The 18572-nt window shown below is 36.2% G+C and overlaps 2 protein-coding genes across 4 annotated transcripts in view; one reads left to right on the forward strand and one right to left on the reverse strand.

Moving 5' to 3' along the window:
* LOC150092185 (PI-PLC X domain-containing protein 3-like) overlaps positions 1–18572 on the reverse strand; it is a 46359-nt gene that overhangs the window by 24815 nt on the left and 2972 nt on the right. The window contains exon 1 of one of the 2 annotated variants that reach the window (XM_090415237.1): positions 12784–12894. The exons of the other annotated variant lie outside the window; for it this stretch is intronic. The gene's annotated coding sequence lies outside the window, so the exon portion shown is untranslated. Of the gene's footprint in view, positions 1–12783; positions 12895–18572 lie in introns of those variants that run through there. 2 annotated transcript variants of the gene reach the window in all.
* LOC150092186 (invertebrate-type lysozyme-like) lies at positions 1036–17552 on the forward strand. Of its 2 annotated transcripts, none has more exons than XM_090415238.1 (5): positions 1036–1130; positions 3930–3997; positions 9999–10131; positions 11857–12120; positions 17406–17552. In XM_090415238.1, the coding sequence occupies exons 1-4, from the start codon at positions 1061–1063 to the stop codon at positions 12075–12077; spliced, it is 492 nt and encodes a 163-aa protein (XP_090271364.1). In that variant the 5' UTR covers positions 1036–1060; the 3' UTR covers positions 12078–12120; positions 17406–17552. The 2 variants fall into 2 exon arrangements, with proteins under 2 accessions (XP_090271364.1, XP_090271365.1); XM_090415239.1 differs by having other exon boundaries at positions 11857–12102.

Below are 18572 nucleotides of genomic sequence, written 5' to 3' on the forward strand. Positions count from 1 at the left end.
TAGATTACTGAGAGTCACAGGGATATTACTTCCCAAGAACTGATCAGAGAGAGATTACTCCCCCCCCCCCCCCGAATCATAACGTGAACACAGATTCAGCAACCTTGACAGTATCTTTCATCTGAAGTTTCAAGTTCAAATGTTTATAATAACGTCAAAAAATTATCTGATAACAAATCCATCTGTTAGTGATAATGTAAAATTATCATTAGTGAAGGAAGGAAATAGGGCAGAAAAACCAAACAGAGAACAACAAAAAAAAAAAAATAATAAATAGTAAGATGTAATCAGAAAGGAATAAACAGAATTTTTTTATATATATATTTTACTACACATGATAATTGCGTTTAATTTATTCACTTTTAGGCGAAACATTATCTTTGATTTTTTTGTAAAAAAAAAAAAAAGGTCTTTTTCGAAAATGATGATTTGTTATACTACAATCTCAAGGAATTTAATTTTTTTTTTTTTTTTGTATTTAAAATATTCTGTTTCAGTGCTGCCATCTATCGCCAATACTCATTTATATTGCAGTTTATTATTATTATTCATTTATTTTGTTGGATATTTTGTGGTTTGGTAAATTTTAGCAAATTTAGCAGTGTTATTTCTTTTTTTTTATAGTTTTTAATTTCGATAACAAAAATATGATATTCTACTTAAACTGGGGAATATTTATAAGAACTTTCAACTGCATCCGTTAGCCATTTTCACCACATCTGTAGAAAATTCTGATTACAAACAGCAATGTCAATTGCATACTGCGAAAATAAATGAATTTCATTAGATATTTTAAAAATGTTGTTGTACATTTTAAACCATTTACAGTTATAAGTGAACGACAGATTTACAAACGCTTATGGTAGTTGAAGGAAGAGCTCTTTTTGAGAGTGCTTCTTGCCAGTAAATATGGTAAGTAAATGATGCTTCAGTGTCATATACACCGGAAAACCAATTCCTGTTAATATTGCACATAGGAAGTCCTGCTTCCGAATGAAAAAAGGAGGAACAGGTGGAATTCATTGATCACAGGCTGCCATAATAAGTGAAATAGTTAAAAATGAAGTATTTGTCCCAATTTCTACTTTGGTTTGCTTATTTGCGTTATCTTTCTGGAGTTTTTAGCGCAGGTAAGTACCTAGAACTACTGTATGCCCACTTTCCCTATTATTTTTTAATATTATTAACCTCACAAAGGAGAAGTAACAAAACCTATAAAACAACCTTGTTTTATCCGCGCGTGATATCAGTAAAATACTGCATTACTCAGAATCAACTATAGAGGCATGCCCCGGTCATACGACACGTTAGGACCACCGTCGTATAGCGAATCACCGGCTTTTTTCTTTTCTCTTTTACTTATAGACGCATGTAATGGTTTATAACGTTTCTAAGCAGCTATAGTGATCAATATACTATTCTTTTACATTCTTCTTTTTATCGGAAGCAACAGTTGATTCACTGCAGCGTGAAGTCGCTAAAAGCGCAGTAGAAGCGAATGCAGCGTCGTATGAGCGGATCGTCATAAAACGAAGCGTCGTAATGAGGGGGTATTACTGTAGATAAACATCAACCATGCCAATTAATAACGTAGGTGTCTTCTTCATGTTACTATTACTGTGGATACAATGAATTTATATCTTTTACAATTTTTAAGTCCTTCTTCACCATGTCTTAATGTAGCATTTTAATTCATCCTGTATATTATTCAGCTATTTTGATGTTTAGTACTGATTTATATTTTATTTTTCCTCGTAAAAAAAAAAAAAAAAAAAAAAAAAAAAAAAAAAAAAAAAAAAAAAAGCTAACGTCTTTTATTCCCGTATAACAGTGGCGAATTCTCCATGCTTGCGATGCTACTTAAGATTGTTATGCATGCATTTATAAAAATGCATGCATTTATTAACAAATAAATATTACAGAAAGCATCTTAAGCTTGCGGCGGCAATAATTGAGCTTTGCGTTGTGTATCGAAGGCCGATGCTTGCTCGTCTAGTCAAAGCTACCTTGGCTTGCGCGATTGTAGGAGCTTTCAGGTCCTCGCAGCAGCAGCAGCACAGTGATTTCATGCGCGCGCATAGCCATTTCACGTTGTCTCGCTCTGTTGCTTAAACACAGGCCATATGCAGTCAAAATGCTGGCTGAAGCTCTAGCCAGTGAACTTCAGCCAGCCTTTACAAGTGTGCGTGCTGCTTGGGAAAATTAAGTTACAACCAACTTTTTATGACGATGTTATTGACCAGTTCGTAAAGAAGAACCGCAGGGTAGAATTTGTACTCAAGTAGCTAAAGTGAAAAAGATAGAATATCATTTGTAAAATAAATGTTGTATTTGTATGATTAAAATGTACATAAATTTCTAAATATATAGTTTTAAATGGTCGGTAATTCCGCTAATCAGACTTCAGTCACACCTCTCACTCCCTGAATGATCACAAGATCAAGCGTGAATTTCAAGACCAGCATTCTCCCCTGCCGTACAGGGAATAGGCGAAGCCGTTTTAGCTCTATCTAACATTTGGAGACTGAGTGGGCAGTTCAATCTCCACTGGTAGCCAATCAGAGATAGCTGGCCCAAGGCTATCTATCGCTAATTAATCGGTACGCAGTGAAGAAGGCGGCTAACAAGTGCCGCCATCTCGTGATCCCTAACCCTAACACAATATTTTTAATGTCTGAAAACAGTATGGGTTCTTGAGTTTACGAGATGAAAAAACCGAGTTTCTGAGAGAAAAAAATCCGCTTGTCTGCGCCATAGATCGATTAATTCAGGAAGCGGTCGAAAAAATCTTAGCAAATGTTCCTCTAGTCGGTGACTAGATTTGAACCACAAGTCTTTCTTCGTGCGATCAAGCGACGTAAAGTGCAAACGCCACTTCTACTGAGCAATATTTATTAATCGAAAGCATCTATATATATTCAGAATAAATATATATACAATATGTACATAGCATGCAAAGGAAACGTTTTACATTGATATTTCATTTTCATGTACAACACTATAACATGCTCAGAGGATATTTCCACCTAAAATCCTTTACAATACTTTAAGCAGCCATTTGTCTTTATACAGCATAAGTTACATATTGATTTGATACAATACTATTATCTTATCTTATCTTAAGAAATAAGTTGCTACCTATACATACGATGTTTGCTTCCCTATACAATTTTTACATTGGTCTTTAATTTTCCGCCATTGGTGTTTTGTTATTTTGTTTCTGTTTATGGTATCGGTGATTGTTTCTTTTAATATGTTGTTTATTTTCCTGAGTATGTTTGGTCCTGTTTCCCTTCCGTAGATTTTGTCGCATCTGTATGTTCAAATCGAGTACATTGTTGTTATGATGATGATTGCTTTAGTTGTGTTAATGTTACCTTCGTTTAACACCAGTATAATGTGTGTTCTGTTAAGGATTCTTTGTATTTTATGAATGTTTGAACCGTGTTCCATATTTGGGAGGTGTGAGGGCAGTACATCATTAAGTGGTAAAGTGTTTCTGGTTGGGGGCAAAAATGACATCTGGCGGTGCCTTGAAGTGGGATCCCTTTCGCTGTGCATCACATTTTGGTGGGCAAACAAGCGTGGTACACAGGCTTATGGTAAAAACTATTGTTTTCATTTTTTAAAATTATTTTTAATGGTAATTTATTTATTTTTAGTTATTATATTCGCTAACCTAATGATTCTAGAGAACTTTCTCTCAATATTGTATCGACTGCATAGATAAGCAGTTGACATTCATGCATACAATAGTAGGTCGTAATAGACCATATTTTATTATATTAGTATATAATAATATTTATTCGAATTATTTACGTATAAAGTTTCACTTATAATGTGGAACTTACTGTATATTGAAAGGGGGAAAAATTGCCAGCAGGGATCTGTAACATTTCAGTTTGCTGCATAATCCACTTCTTTTATAGATCCGACAATTAGTCCAAGATTACAAATGCCAGAAGTGACTAGAGAATGTTTACACTGCATCTGTCTGGTAAGTCTCTTTGACTATTTGTATTTTGTAATATAAAACAATTAGCGTCATATTTACTTGTAGACAACATAAGAGGGTGAGCCTAGCGAAAATACTTTTTTCAAAAGGCACACGATTTGAAAATTTTTTATATTTATAATAATTAGAAATAATTATTAAATATATATTAAGTGGTGAGAGTAATTTTTTTTGAAAGAACTTATATAAATAACATATAGTCTAAACGAAATAAAGAACATCATAGTTTGTATAGTCTAAAATTTATATTCGATTTATGTAATACGATTTGCCCATCCCGTGTGGTGGCCGGGATAAGAATAGCTCCACTGCAGCCGATGCATGTCGTACGAGGCGACTAAAATGGGTACCCAGGGAGGATAATGGATGGCAATGCTGTAGCCAATGAAGTTCTAACTGAGGCTCGGCTATTGCTCTTACTCTCCTGTCATGATCATAGCTCAATAACACCCTGTCCTTACATTGTACTCTACAGATAATGGGGAATATGAAAAGCATTCTTGCTCCACCCATCTAGCAAAATTAAATAAATAAATAAATAACGATTGGCCCACAGGGATTAGCTGCGGGAAGATAAGTTGGCTTCCTTCTCACCTGCTGATCACTCTATTTGGGGACTCTTGAGGAACCTCAGAAACAAAGATAAATCTCTTACACCTCTACAATCGGACCTGGGTCTTGTGCACACGGATGCAGAGAAGGCAGAAACCATTGCAAAAAAATTTAGAAGGGCAGTGTCGATTATGAAAGTCCTGCTTATCAAAACTTAAATTTTAACCACTTGTATAAAATTCATCTTCATGTCAGACACGTACTAAAACTTCCTGATGCCTGTACTAATCAGATCGTTCCTACTTCACCAGCAGAAATCTACGAGATCATTAAGAACGTTAACAACAAAAAAGTTACTGGTCCAGATGGCATCACTAATAAAGTTATTAAACTGCTACCTCGCAGAGCCATTGTGCACCTTATCAACATAATCAACGCGATCATTAGATTCCAATATTTCCCTTCCTCGTGGAAAACTGCTTATATAACCTCCATTCATAAACCAGGCAAAGACCCACATCTATCACAAAATTATCATCCCATTAGCCTGATTTCAAACCTGGGAAAGATTGCTGAAAAGGTCATCCTCACCAGGCCCCGATCCACAGTAAATAAGTTGAATATCCTCCCAAATGACCAATTTGGATTCCGTCAACATCACAGCACCACTCAACAGATCCAGAGACTAACTGAATACATTACCACAGGCTACAATTGGCATCAACTTACTGAAGCTGTCTTTCTGGACATAGCAAAGGCCTTCGATAAGGTGTGGCATTATGGTCGGCTCCACAAGCTCATCGCCTTTCACATCCCGCTACAGATGTACAGTTGATCCAATCATACCTCAGCAACAGATTTATGCAGGTCAAGATAAATGGAACTATATCTACCAAGCGCTGCATTCTGGCTGGAGTTCCGCAAGGATCTTTACTGGCCCCAATTCTGTTCTCGATATTTATGGTAGATATTCCATACAACCCAATGTCATCTATCTTGGCCCTCTACGCTGATGACACAGCGATACTAACCAGATCTCTTCGCCCACACTTAGTCACCATAAAATTCAAATAAAACCTATAAATATTAAAAAAATGGTTCTCCAATTGGAGATTACAAGTAAACCCCTTGATGAGGATAGTCGTGCTCTTCTCTAGAACAGTACAGGGGACATCTTCCTGTTTAACACCAAAATTCCTTGGAAAACAGAAGTCGGATACCTTGGTGTACTGCTGGACAAAAGACTTGCCCAGCTCTATCCCCTAATTAACAGAAACAGTAAATTACACTAACTTTCAACCACCACATCAAGGACTCGTGTGCAAAGGCATCAAAAGCCATCGCCCAGCTCCATCCCCTAATTAACAGAAACAGTAAATTACACACCAGAATCAAACTGCTCCTCCACAAACTGATGATTTTCCCTATAATCACATATGCTTCCCCAGCATGGAGCCATACCGCCGATACTAATATCCTCAAACTGCAGCGAGTGCAAGACAAGTGCCTACGTATGATTCTGAACTCCCAATGGTTTGTCAGAGATGTTCAACTTCATCGGGACATCGACATCCCTTATATCTACTCTTTCATTCAGTCTCTTGCAGCAAAGTATTTCCAAAAAAGTCTATACATCCCAATCTACTGGTGCAACAAGCTGCTGACTATGATGAAACGAATCTGTACAAACACAAAAGACCTAAAGCCATCATAATCTCAAGAAATGATCAATAATCCCCTTGCCCTCTCAGTGCGAGCATACTTCTCATAAGCGTTTTCCTTCACTGTATCCATTTCAGACAGCGGGAAATATGAAAAGCATCTTGCTTCACCCTTGGAGTCATTAAAGTTGAAATTGAACAATTATCATGGGAGATTTTTAGTAATATTCCAGAGGGTAACAGATGGCAATGCTGTAGCCAATGAAGTTTTAACTGAAGCTCGGTTATTGCCCCGCCATGACCAGAACTTATAGCTCAATAACATCCTATCGATACATTTTCTTCTACAGATAACGGGAACATAAAAAGTATCCTTGCTTCACCCATCAAGCCAAAAAAAAAAAAGTATCATAAATAGTGACTGCACTATTAGTAATTGCAATTCTAAAAATAATTGATTACTAATCTGAGTGACGAATATAATTTATATTAGAATAGTGAACTCTGCCAGTCGCATTGATTTTCCCAAATTTTCTCTTTATTGAAAGAAATTTGGGAAAATTTTTGATCGGGTTGGTAAATCAGTGAATTTATGTACTTTAAGGCAGAATAAGATTATTTTATTATCTATTTATTTTTTTTATAGTTGGAGGAGAGGCTTATCTAATTTGGCTTTGTTGAATATGTTGTGTTTGTGTAAACATGTGTATAAAGAAATTAAAAAGTAAGAGAAAAGGTGAGCTTTTGAGCTCAGACCGACTGCATCTGATTAAGATGATGATGCCACCTCTTTTGGCATCATTACAATAAAGGGCATAAATTTTAAATTTTGCTTTTATCAGCAGGACGTGTTTCAAGAATGAGGATGACTTCAACATGGTAATGTGCTGCAAATTTTTGCAATTCTAATAATTTGCTTCCCAAACTTCACATTCCGAACGATCTGCAATGAATTGGGTTTTTTCTTGGAGCTAGCCATCGAAGAGTATAGATATGATCGTTTGAGTACATCTACAGTTGGGAGATTAGTCATGTTAAATTCAATTAGCATTTCTCTCAATGTGGTTGCCATTAAAGCGGCACTGTCGGGATTACGTTCTTGAGAATCGGGTCGTACCATTTTTGTCGATGCTATACTGTCGCATATGACATGATTCCCTCGTTGAATCTCAGAATTTCTGAGGTTTTGGGCTTGAGTGTCATTGCATCTCGGATGATAGGTCTTTTGTGGAGTATGTCGCGTAATCTTCGTTTTAATAGAATTGGGTACATCCTCTGTGGTTAAGCGGAATGTAGACTGCAGCAGTTTGCGCACTTGACTTGTTCTGTGCATATTCAATTGACCTCTTGGAATCCTTCATAGCCTATTTCCTGCTTGCGATGTCTCGGAAATGGATTGGGATGTGAATGAGGGGGTTTAGATATCTTGATCCAAAGTCAGGGGCCTGAAATGGTTACACGAAACGTAACCGATCTGGCCATTTCGCCTCAAGCACTTAACCCAGCTTTCGAATCAGGACGAGAGCTTTATCAAAGGTTTAGTTTTCCTCAACAATTAAAGTCACCCATTAGGAAAGAATGAAAGTACTGTCTGCCGCACGAATAAAATTGCATACCATCAACTGAAATATATTCAGATAGACAAATCCAAAACTAGATCAGAATTAATCCCTTCCCCGACAAAAAAAACTGTCGATAACGATGAATTAACCATCACTAATTGAAACAGACAATCCAATCTACTCAAATCCTTATAAGGACTGGTTTAAAGGAGAGAAGCAAGAATGCTTTTCATCTTCCCCGTTATCTGTATCTGTAGAGGACAGTGTAGGGATAAGGTGTTATTGAGCTATTAAAGCTCTGATCACGACAGGAGGGTAACAGCAATAGTGATCCTCAGTTAGAACTTCATTGGCTACAGCATTGCCATCCATTACCCTCCAAGGGCATTAATCATTAATCACCACATCTCACGGTCGATTTTCAGTTCACAATCAATTGATATCTATATATTTTTTAAGAAATGGAAAGGTGTGTAAGCAGTATACAATTATACTAGAAATATGTTACACTATATTATTATTTTAAATAATTATACTATGTTAAATTATTTATTAAATAATTATAGTATATTATTTTTATAAATGTCTTAATATAATTTATTTTTCTCAGATTCAAACTACTGAACTCGTTACTAGCTTAATATAGAGCAATCTCATCTTGCTACTACAGTTGGTAAGAGGAACTTCGGTAGGTCGGTATCCGGAGAGTTCATCGAAAATGCAATTCATCGAATGAACAGTTCATCGAACGACAATTCGTCGCAAATGCAATTCATAGAAAAAAAACAATTCACCGAAAAGTTTACATTTTTTCGAAAATGTTATGAGAAAATTGATCCATTTAAAACAAACCCTGAACCGTGAATAAGGAGATTACAATGCTACTTTCATAGGGAAAAATTATAGAACAATATGGTTCTTATAGTCTTTCTTGTCCGATAACTGTTTCATGTCTGTTCATGGGACTGATTTGCCTGTTTCCGGAAGAAAAGCCCAGCCGTATATATATATTATATTATGCCTGCTAACTTACCTTTAGCAGAATAGGAATGATAAAAATTATGCGCGTCGTAAATGGGATCCAACTACCCAGGTCTTTCTAACTAAACGGCTTCGTTTTTACCGACTGAACTACGCGGGCTTCATTATTATTACTGTTGCTAGTAGTAATATGCGATTTCAATACAGCAATTATTATGGGATGAATTATACTCAGATTCGCTATTTGAAACTTTTACAAGAAAATGTCGAACCGTTCCAGTTTTCAGTTCAGCTATATTCGGGGCGACAAAGAAATAATGTGTCCAAATTCTGTACTGTATCACAAAACACTCTGACTTTGTAGAAGTTGTTGGTACAAGAAGCTGTCTGCATGGTTCAGTTTTTGTTCTAAATGGATTACTTTTACCATAACATTATTATCGAAAATTTAAAATTTTCGGTGAATTGTTTTTCAATGAAATTGCCTTTTCAACGAATTGTCTTTCGATGAATTTTCCTGTAACCAGCCGAACCTCAGTTAAAACTTCATTGGCTACAGCATTGCCATTTGTTATCCTGGAAGTTCTCACCTCCACACACCAGACATCAGTTTATACATAAGAGATGGTTTAATCTGATATTAAATATTTAATGGTGTTCTATTAAAAAAAGTTTTTAGCTAATTTTTTTCAAAATATTTCATTAATATTAAAATATTTTAGCAATTGATTTATTAAAATTCATCGTTTTTTATATTTTAATATTTATTTTTAAATACAGTTTTAATGATTTTGAATTATTTATAATTTTTTACCTATTTGAAATCAACATGATATTAAAACAGAAAAAATCATATAAAATATAAAACTCAAATATTTCAAAGAATTTATTCTATGGTAGAAATGAAAATCGGTAATGCTATTAAAACAAATTCATATAAACAGTGTTTCCAGCTAGTGTTGGTCTGTAGTTTAGCAAATATCAGATTCTTTAATTCAAACCCTCAACAAATTCGGTAAGAACGACGCTTTCTTTCAAAGTTCATGATTATGAAGTGGGGTTAGATTTGTTCATATTAGTTATCGAAAAAGTGTTAAATTAAATGTTAAAATATTAAATGCTATTAAGGCATTTTTTTATTTTTAAAGAAATGTTAATTAAAACTATGAAAATTCTGATAATAGCAGTTCATAAAATTATTTTCTTAATTTAAACCCACTTTTTTAGGGTTTTTTTTCTTCGTGCGTTGAAAGTCATATCTGTAGTCTAATCGATGGGACTAAATACTGCGGTCCGTTTTATATATCAGAAGCTTACTGGAAGGAAGCAGGAAGTCCTGGAGAGGAGCTCGGCCTAAAAGGTACAGCATAGCTTGTTGTATAATTGTTTCTGTTCCATTATTAGTAGTGAAAAAAGGTTGGGTCATCTATCGGCTTTGTCTTTATGTTAATCATCTTTAGCGGATAATGGGGATATATATCCATATCTTCAAACCATAAGGATTTAACAAGATAAACACCAAATTATAATGGACATTGCTTGAAAGATAAAAATTTATTATTAGAAATAAGCTGTCGGTTTCATTTTCTCTTTGGCGATGTAGTAGAGATAAATTGGCAGTTAAAACGTGGTATTCATTCAGTTGTTGGTTACTCGTACAACAACCTTTTGTCATGGTTCTGAATGAGAATGTTGTTCCATCTACGCGCTCTCGTATCTCAGCTCGGTGTTTCTCACTATGGTAATAGCACATCTGCAGGGGGAGTTAGGCCTAACAAGTGCTCACTTGAACATCAAACGTCTTAGTAAACTAAAGATTACAGACCTTATTTTATCTCATTTCTTAAATGTTTGTGTTGTTTTGGATTCAATGACCTATCACGGCCAAGTAACTTGGCTAGACGGTTAATGCTTCCTACACTGTTTGTTATTTATGTCAATTACTTGTGTCATCTAGTCGCCTTTAAGGGTTGCACAAGATCCCGTACAAGAAATATAACGAAGACTCTGAATAAATATTAACTTTTTTTGTTGTTATTGTTTTGTGATTTTCGTTAATCATTCTGAGAGAAATTCGTGGCGCAGTGGACAAAAACGTAGCCCTCAAGCTACATATCCTGGTTGCTTCAAGATACGCGCGTCGAAAAAAAAAAAAAAATAAGAAGATAATAGCTGTTTTTATTATAAAATTTAAATAATTCAATTACTTTTTTAAAAATATGTTTTTAAAATATTAATACTACTTTTATAAAATTTTCTAAATGTTATAAAAATCATGAACTGTATGTAAAAAAAGGCTGCTTAATCTACGTCGAGGTTACTTTGTTGCAGGGGCGAATTCTCCATGCTTGCTGCGCAAGCTCATTAATTGAGAAAGAAGTAATATTTATTTGTTAATAAATGCATGCATTTATAAGCATTCCATTTAGGCTTTTATTTTTGTAGACAGAAGACGTCTTAAGCTTACGCTGCAATAATTGAGCTTTGCGTTGTGTATCGAAGGCCGATGCTTGCTCGTCTAGTCAAAGTCACCATGGCTTGCTCGGTTGTAGGAGCTTCCAGGTCCTCGCAGCAGCGCTGTGATTTCATGCGGCGCATAGCCATTTCACGTCGTCTCACTCTGTTGCTTAAACACAGGCCATACGCAGTCAACGTAGCTCTAGCCAGCCTTTACAAGTGCGCGTGTTGCTTGGGAAAATTAAGTTACAACCAACTTTTTATGACGATGTTATTGACCAGTTCATAAAGAAGAACCGTAGGGTAGAATTTGTATGTATTCAAGTAGCTAAATTGAAAAAGATAGAATATCATTTGTAAAATAAATGTTGTATTTGTATGATTAAATGTACAAAAATTTCCAAATATATAGTTTTAAATGGTCAGTAATTCATTATTCCCCTAATCAGACTTCAATCACACTTCTCACTCCCTGAATGATAACAAGAGCTAGCGTGAATTTCAAGACCAGCATTCGCCCCTGCTTTGTTGTCTAAAAACCAGTACAATTCGTCCATTCTGATCTAACTGTTCAAATCAATCCAATGTCGCATTCCTAATATTATTCATTTGTTATTCTCGGTAATAGGTTACGAGGAATGTGCTGTCCGAAGAGACTGTTCCGAACTAAGCTTAAAAGGATACATGAAGAGATTTGCTATCGATTGTGATAGAGATGGTGTTATCACGTGCGACGATTTCATCCTCACTCATATGATGGGACGTGGAACCGCTTGTCTGAACTTGGAAGCTATACACTCACCACAAGTGTGGGAGAGGTACAAAAGCTGTTTTCCAATATGGGAATAAGTCACAAAACGGAAGAACCACGATGGTAAATGATCTTAAATAGGTAGTTATTTAATTTATTGTAACAGACAAATTAAAAATGTGAAAACCCGACCTTTCTCTGAATAAAACTGGATTTCCAGAATCCTCGTTAACACCATAATGTTAAAAATATTTTAACAGAAATCCTTAATACAAAATCCGCTAACTTACGTCCTTTTAGCAGGTGTGAAATGGTTGCTATCACTTCAGTCATTCTGCCAAAAAAATAAAATAAAATAATAATCAGTCACTACACTATAAGCATTAAACCCCCCATCCACACACTGTTTTCGGTCTTAGGTGCTTATTTAGGATAACCGGTTAATATTACGATCGCTTAAGGGGTAAAAATAAAGGGAAAGAAAACTAAAATAAATAAATGAAGATTTCAAATTCATTGAAGAAATGTAAAACGCAATTGTTCACACGGGCATTTTGTACAGACTTCGGCTATTAACCATCCCAATATATTCGTTTATAAAAATTGTTCAGATCGCAGTAATTTTAAGTTCACATTTTGCAAGATAAAATGTAGAAAATAGAGTTACACGTAAAAGCGAAACATCTAACCATCCTGAACCCAGATTAACAAGTCGACGAGACTGTTAACTGCGTTAAGATTCGAAGATTACTTAATTCTGTTACGGAGAAACATTTGACTGAAAATAATAAAAGAATGACTTACCTTCATCTTTATAGTTTGACGATAACAAGTAGTAATAATATTATCCTAATAGATTCCATAAGAAGCTTACCCCTTCCTCGAAGACGTGTTTAAAAAGAATTACTGATTAAAAAGTATCTATTATATAAATTTCACAAGTAAGGATGTGTTTTACCAACTTTAAACTCTCCATAAACGAGAAATAAGTTTTCCACACACATTCTATACCATTTTGTATACAATAACGTATTACAGCTATCATATGCGTGCATCGCGTGAACGGATTAGTAGAAACAAAGTCATGCACTTTCTTTAGCCAAGAAATATAATAGAAGCACATGCGAGAGGATAGCTCCGTATTCGTTACATGTTGATGTAAGATATAAGCTAAGGAAGGCAGGCATGAAAAGGAAATCGTGCGTTGTTATAACAGCTAGAAATTTGGGAGGCAGCAAAACTTCAGAGGGAATCGAAATCAAAAACTACCATATTGCGAAAACCCACAATATGGTAATTTTGCTTTTGACCCTTCCCCACCCGCTTCGGGACACGCACGCAGTACAACAAAAATAATAACATGATATAATAATTATATGTATTTATTTATTAAACCTACATAATGTATTATTATTATTGTTGTTAATTATATTCACAAGATTACTTATTCTGCATTTTATTCATATTTCATTACTTATTCTACATAACTTAAATTCATTAATTAAAATTATATCAATATGTTACATACAGTAGATGTGGCGTGTAATTTTCACCATTGACAATTAGCGGAGAAATTGCATCTTCGCAGAACGCAGAACGATATTGGCTTGATGGGTGAAGCATAAATGCTTTTTATATTCCCCTTTGTCTGAAAAGGAAAGTTCTTTGAGTGGAGAAATTATTGAGCTTTAAGCTCGCCCTGAAAGGGCAGTGAGATTAGCTGTGTTCAGCTGAGCATAGAATTGACTTGGGTCTTTTGTATTTGCAGAAGTCTGCTTCATTATAGTCTGAAGCTTGCTTGATCAGTGGGTTCGGATGATTAATTGTCTTGATGAAGAACTTTTCAGCTAGGTCGTGAAGGAGGGATACGATGTAGGGAATGTTGACTTCTCTGTGAATCTAGGAGTTTCTGATAAACCATGGAGGCATACAAACTCATTCTCAGACATTTGTTCTGTATGTATTCTCTGCAGCTTTTAAATATTTGTGTTCAAGGGATGACTCCATGCAGGAGATGCGTAAGTGATGACTTGGCGTGTTACCATCCTGTATATGAGTAGTTTGTTCTGAGTGTCCCAGTTTACTTTTTCTGTTGATCATGGGGTAGAGCTGTGCAATTACTTGGGTTGTCTTTGAACTTATGTGTTTTATATGACTGGTGAATTGTAGTTTTTTATCGAGCATTACGACGAGATATTTGACTGTATTCTGCCATGGGATCTTGACTCCTAGTAAATGTATAACTTCCTTGATCTGGGGGCTTCTTTCTAGTATGGCTAAACTCTTCTGTGGGTTTGCTTGGATCCTCCAGTCCATCAACTATTTCTCTAGTGTGTGAATACTGCTTTAGAGTCTTTTGATGGCTAGTTTGGGGCTGAGAGATCTTGCTAATAATGCAGTATCATCTGCATATAACGCAGTGATTGTTGAGCTGGAGTTTTGAGGGATATCAGCTATATAGATAGAAAACAGCATGGGGGCCAGGAGTGAGCCCTGCGGCACTCACACCAGGACCTTGCGTCTGGTTGATACAGTTTCATTTATTCTGACTTGCATAAATCTGTCTTTGAGGTATGAGTGAATTATTTTAACTAAAATAGTAGGCGTATTGAACGTGATGAGCTTGTAGAGAAGACCCTGATTTCACACCTTATCAAAAGCCTTCGCAGCATCTATAAAGACCGCAGCTGTGTGGAGGTTCCGGTTGAAGCTTTCGGAGATGAATTCGATCAGCCTGGATCTGTTGAACGGTGGTGTGGTCACTCATTAGTCGAGTACATCTGAGCTGTGATGGGTGGGCTCTGTGGGTCCGGCTACAACAACAGAATTTTGTATTGAGCAATGGCTTAGAGTTCGACCTTTGTCGTTGATTGTGGAGCTATTCCAGTCTATATGTTTGGCATTAAAGTCACCAGCCATGATGATGGAGTCTGTAAAGCCGAGAATGATGTCCAAGTCAGATACCAGTAATGGAATGCTGGGTGGATTATATACAGCATAGATTTTGATACTGCCAGCATTGTTGGTATGAACTTCAATGCCTGTTATCTCTAGGTTCTTGGTTTATGGATTGGTCAGAACATTGTGGCTTAGATAGTTTTTAATGTATATGGCTGTTCTTCCTCCACTGATGGTGAGTCTATCTGTTTTGTACATATTATAGTTCCGTAACTTGGGGTTATTAGCTGGCCTGAGATGTGTTTCATTTACTAATATTATGCCAGGATTGTGTCTCTGAGTGAACTCTTGCAGTTCTATACTTTTGTTAGTCAGTCCATTGGCGTTTCATGCAGTGATCATGAGAGAGTTGGGATAGAATTTTCTTTTATTCATTATTGAGGGCTGTCTGAATTGAGTGGATACCTTGTAGGAATCTTTTCGTGGAGGATGGTGAAGGATTTGCCATGCTGAATTCTTGTAACATGGTAGCTAGTGAGGCAATTAATACTGATGTTAGATTTGAGCTTATTTGATTATGGGATGGAGCTGCCTTTGTTCCTGCTGCCTCTGCATAAGTTTTGGGTATTTGTATCCTTTCCTGAGTTGCAAGCTAGAGATAATTTGGACCAGTGTGCGATCTGCACGGCTGTCTTGAGCATCTCTGAAATGTGTTGGAAGGGTAGTTTTTGCTGACCCTCGGTTCTTTGGGTGTGTAATGCATCCTTTGTAGTTGGCAGGGTGAGGTTCTCCACAGTTGGCACATTTAGCCGGTGTGGATCTTGGCTTGGTACACATGACGGTCTGGATTTTAAACACCTTTTTTTTTGGGGGGGGGGGGGTTTGGATTTCGAACGCCGCTTTTTTGGATTTCAAACACCTGTAATTTGCCTTGCAAAGTTTTTCGGCATGGCAAAACCTTTGCCACCTATGGCACTGCCCAACTGATGACTTTTTCCTTAATAGCTCAGTAGAAATTCTGAGGCCACAGATCGCAGTCAGTTCATTGTCAATTTCTACGAACACCAGTGGCATTGGCCGTTTGTCTGACCTGAGCATCCTGCTCACTTTTACTGGTGTTAGGCCCCGACTCATAAGGTCAGTAGTGATTTCTTCATAGGTGACACCTTCGGTTACCCCGCGAAGTACTACTTTGAGATTCTTTTCACTGGGTAAAGCAAAAGTGTGATAAGGATTTGTTATCCATTAGTCTTGTCAACTGTCTGTAGTCAGTGACTGAGGCTGGCTGGATTTTGACTCCTTCATCTTGATTTTTAGCCCAGGAATATGAGATTTTATGTTCCCTAAGGGCTGATGTGACAGTGGTCCATTTGTCCTTGTCCCTTAGTATAACAGGTGGAATCTTTTCGGTGTTCCTCGGGACATCTGGTGTTAGTGAATCTTCATCCATCTGATCCTCTGTAGTTCTTTTGTTAGAATGTTCTCCCTGTGAGTTGTTTTGACAGGGGGATTTTGGTGACAGAGCAGCAATGAGTTCTTCTTGTGATATCTCATTCCCCTCCTCCTCTCCATCCTGATCATTAGAGTGAATATATTGTTTTATGAAACCCGGCCAGTCAGATTCAAGCTTGCCTATTATGAGTTTCAGTACATCTAGGGACTGCTCCTTATTAAGGATCTGGATCTGCTCTTTGATGTTTTCCATATCAAAGTGGCGATTTCCTGCCAGCAGAAATTGGTTGACAGCAGTGTAAATAATCCCACCGGGCTTGAAGCCTGCCAGCAAATGTCTTGTAGGCTGAGTTGGTCTACTAGCAAAATTAGTCTTGTTACGACTTACTAATTGGGGAAAAGGAGTATCAGTATCTCACTTGGTCACAGTTTAGAAACCTACCTCGCTATAAAACCACCACCGGTCCTCATTGCGGGTGGGGCCTGCCGGCCATTTGACCTCTTGCATATTTCGTGAAGAGGAGGAGACAGTAGGAATCAAACTGTGTCAGCGCCAGTGCAATGTGAGATTACTAAGAAACCTTGTATGCAATATGCAATGTAATCAGGCTCAGTCTAAAATAATACGTCCGTTCACATCAAATGCCAAAAGCCTCTTCAATTGCATCTCCTTTAATCCTTAAAAGGACTGGCTTAAAGGGGCGAAACAAGAATGTTTTTCATATTCCCCGTTATCTGTAGAGGACAGTGTAAGGATAAGGTGTTATTGAGCTATAAAAAGCTCTGATCATGGCAGGAGGGTAACAGCAATAGCCGAGCCTCAGTTAGAACTTCGTTGGCTACAGCATTGCCATCCATTACCCTCCAAGAGTATTAATCACTGCATCTCACGGTCGATTGTTCTTAGTTGGGATCTCATACCTCTTCAATTTACTAATACATAACATATTAGAGGCATTTTGGGGGGAACTTTTGGTTGGAGTTTAGCATTAAATGTTTGATTTAATTATTGTAATGAAAGTTTGATTATTATTTAAAATTGATTTCTAATTAATAAAATCGTTTTTATCTTATAGATCATGCAGAAAAGGGATGGGGAGGCAGCCAGGTAGAAGAAGTCTTCTGGGACTTGTTTTTTGTATGATTTTTAAATAATAATAATAATACAAGGAAATAATGTTTAAGGCAGCTGTATGAGAAGCAACCAACTTTAAATAAACTTATAATAGAAATAAGCCCTTTATTTTAAAAATCTGTATAAATTAATTATTAATTCATAAATCGCAACATAATTTCTATAATTTTTGGAAGTAAACATAGAAAACATAGAAGTGTTTAAAAATAATTCTGATCCAGCTATAAATAGAACATATATATTTTCTATAAAAGAAGTTTTCAATGTAACTTTTTATTATTGGGTAATTAATACTCTAGAAGGGTAATGGATGGCAATGCTGTAGCCAATGAAGTTCTAACTGAGGTTCGGCTATTGCTGTTACCCTCCTGCCATGATCAGAGCTTTAATAGCTCAATAACACCTTATCCCTACACTGTCCTCTACAGATAACGGGGAATATGAAAAGCATTCTTGCTTCGCCCCTTTAAGCCAGTCCTTATAAGGACTATAAGGACTTTTCATTATTGGGTAATTAATACTCTAGAAGGGTAATGGATGGCAATGCTGTAGCCAATGAAGTTCTAACTGAGGCAATTGTTGTTACCTTCTTTTCATGATCAGAGCTTTAATAGCTCAATAACACCTTATCCCTACACTGTCCTCTACAGATAACGGGAAGATGAAAAGCATTCTCGCTTTTCCCCTTTAAGCCAGTCCTTATAAGGACAGGACTTTTCATTATTAATGTAATAAAATTCCACTATTATATTATGTAATATAATATTATATAATAAAATTGAATCGGAATTCTATAACTTCTGAGAGTAATCTAATTTCTCAATAAATTAAGCAATTTAATTTGTCTATTTACTCTTTTTTATTATTTATTTAGCTTCCCTTGTACATATCTATTATTCGCAATTGATAATTGTATAATTTTAGTCAGTTACTGCAAAGAAAGAATATCTGACTGGCTAACTGACACAAGAATATAAATAAGAAAGAAATGATCTTGTGTTAGCGTTCATATTCAACTCTTCTACGAATCTTAAATGAATATTTTTTCGAGGTTAATAAAGAGCAGATCCATGTTATAAGTGTCGCACAGTTTAGTTCGCATAACACT

This window comes from Typopeltis vanoorti, unplaced genomic scaffold (genome assembly GCF_054136105.1).
Source record: "Typopeltis vanoorti isolate ZY-2024b unplaced genomic scaffold, IOZ_Tvanoo_1.0 HiC_scaffold_24, whole genome shotgun sequence".
Classification (NCBI taxonomy): domain Eukaryota; kingdom Metazoa; phylum Arthropoda; class Arachnida; order Uropygi; family Thelyphonidae; genus Typopeltis; species Typopeltis vanoorti.

What these genes read in the sequence shown, in the direction of transcription:
- LOC150092186 (XM_090415238.1), top strand. Translation starts at nt 1,061, where the DNA reads ATGAAGTATTTGTCCCAATTTCTACTTTGGTTTGCTTATTTGCGTTAT. An exon ending in GTTTACACTGCATCTGTCTG is followed by an intron (nt 3,998 to 9,998) that starts GTAAGTCTCTTT and finishes CCACTTTTTTAG; the next exon opens with GGTTTTTTTTCTTCGTGCGT. An exon ending in AGAGGAGCTCGGCCTAAAAG is followed by an intron (nt 10,132 to 11,856) that starts GTACAGCATAGC and finishes TCTCGGTAATAG; the next exon opens with GTTACGAGGAATGTGCTGTC.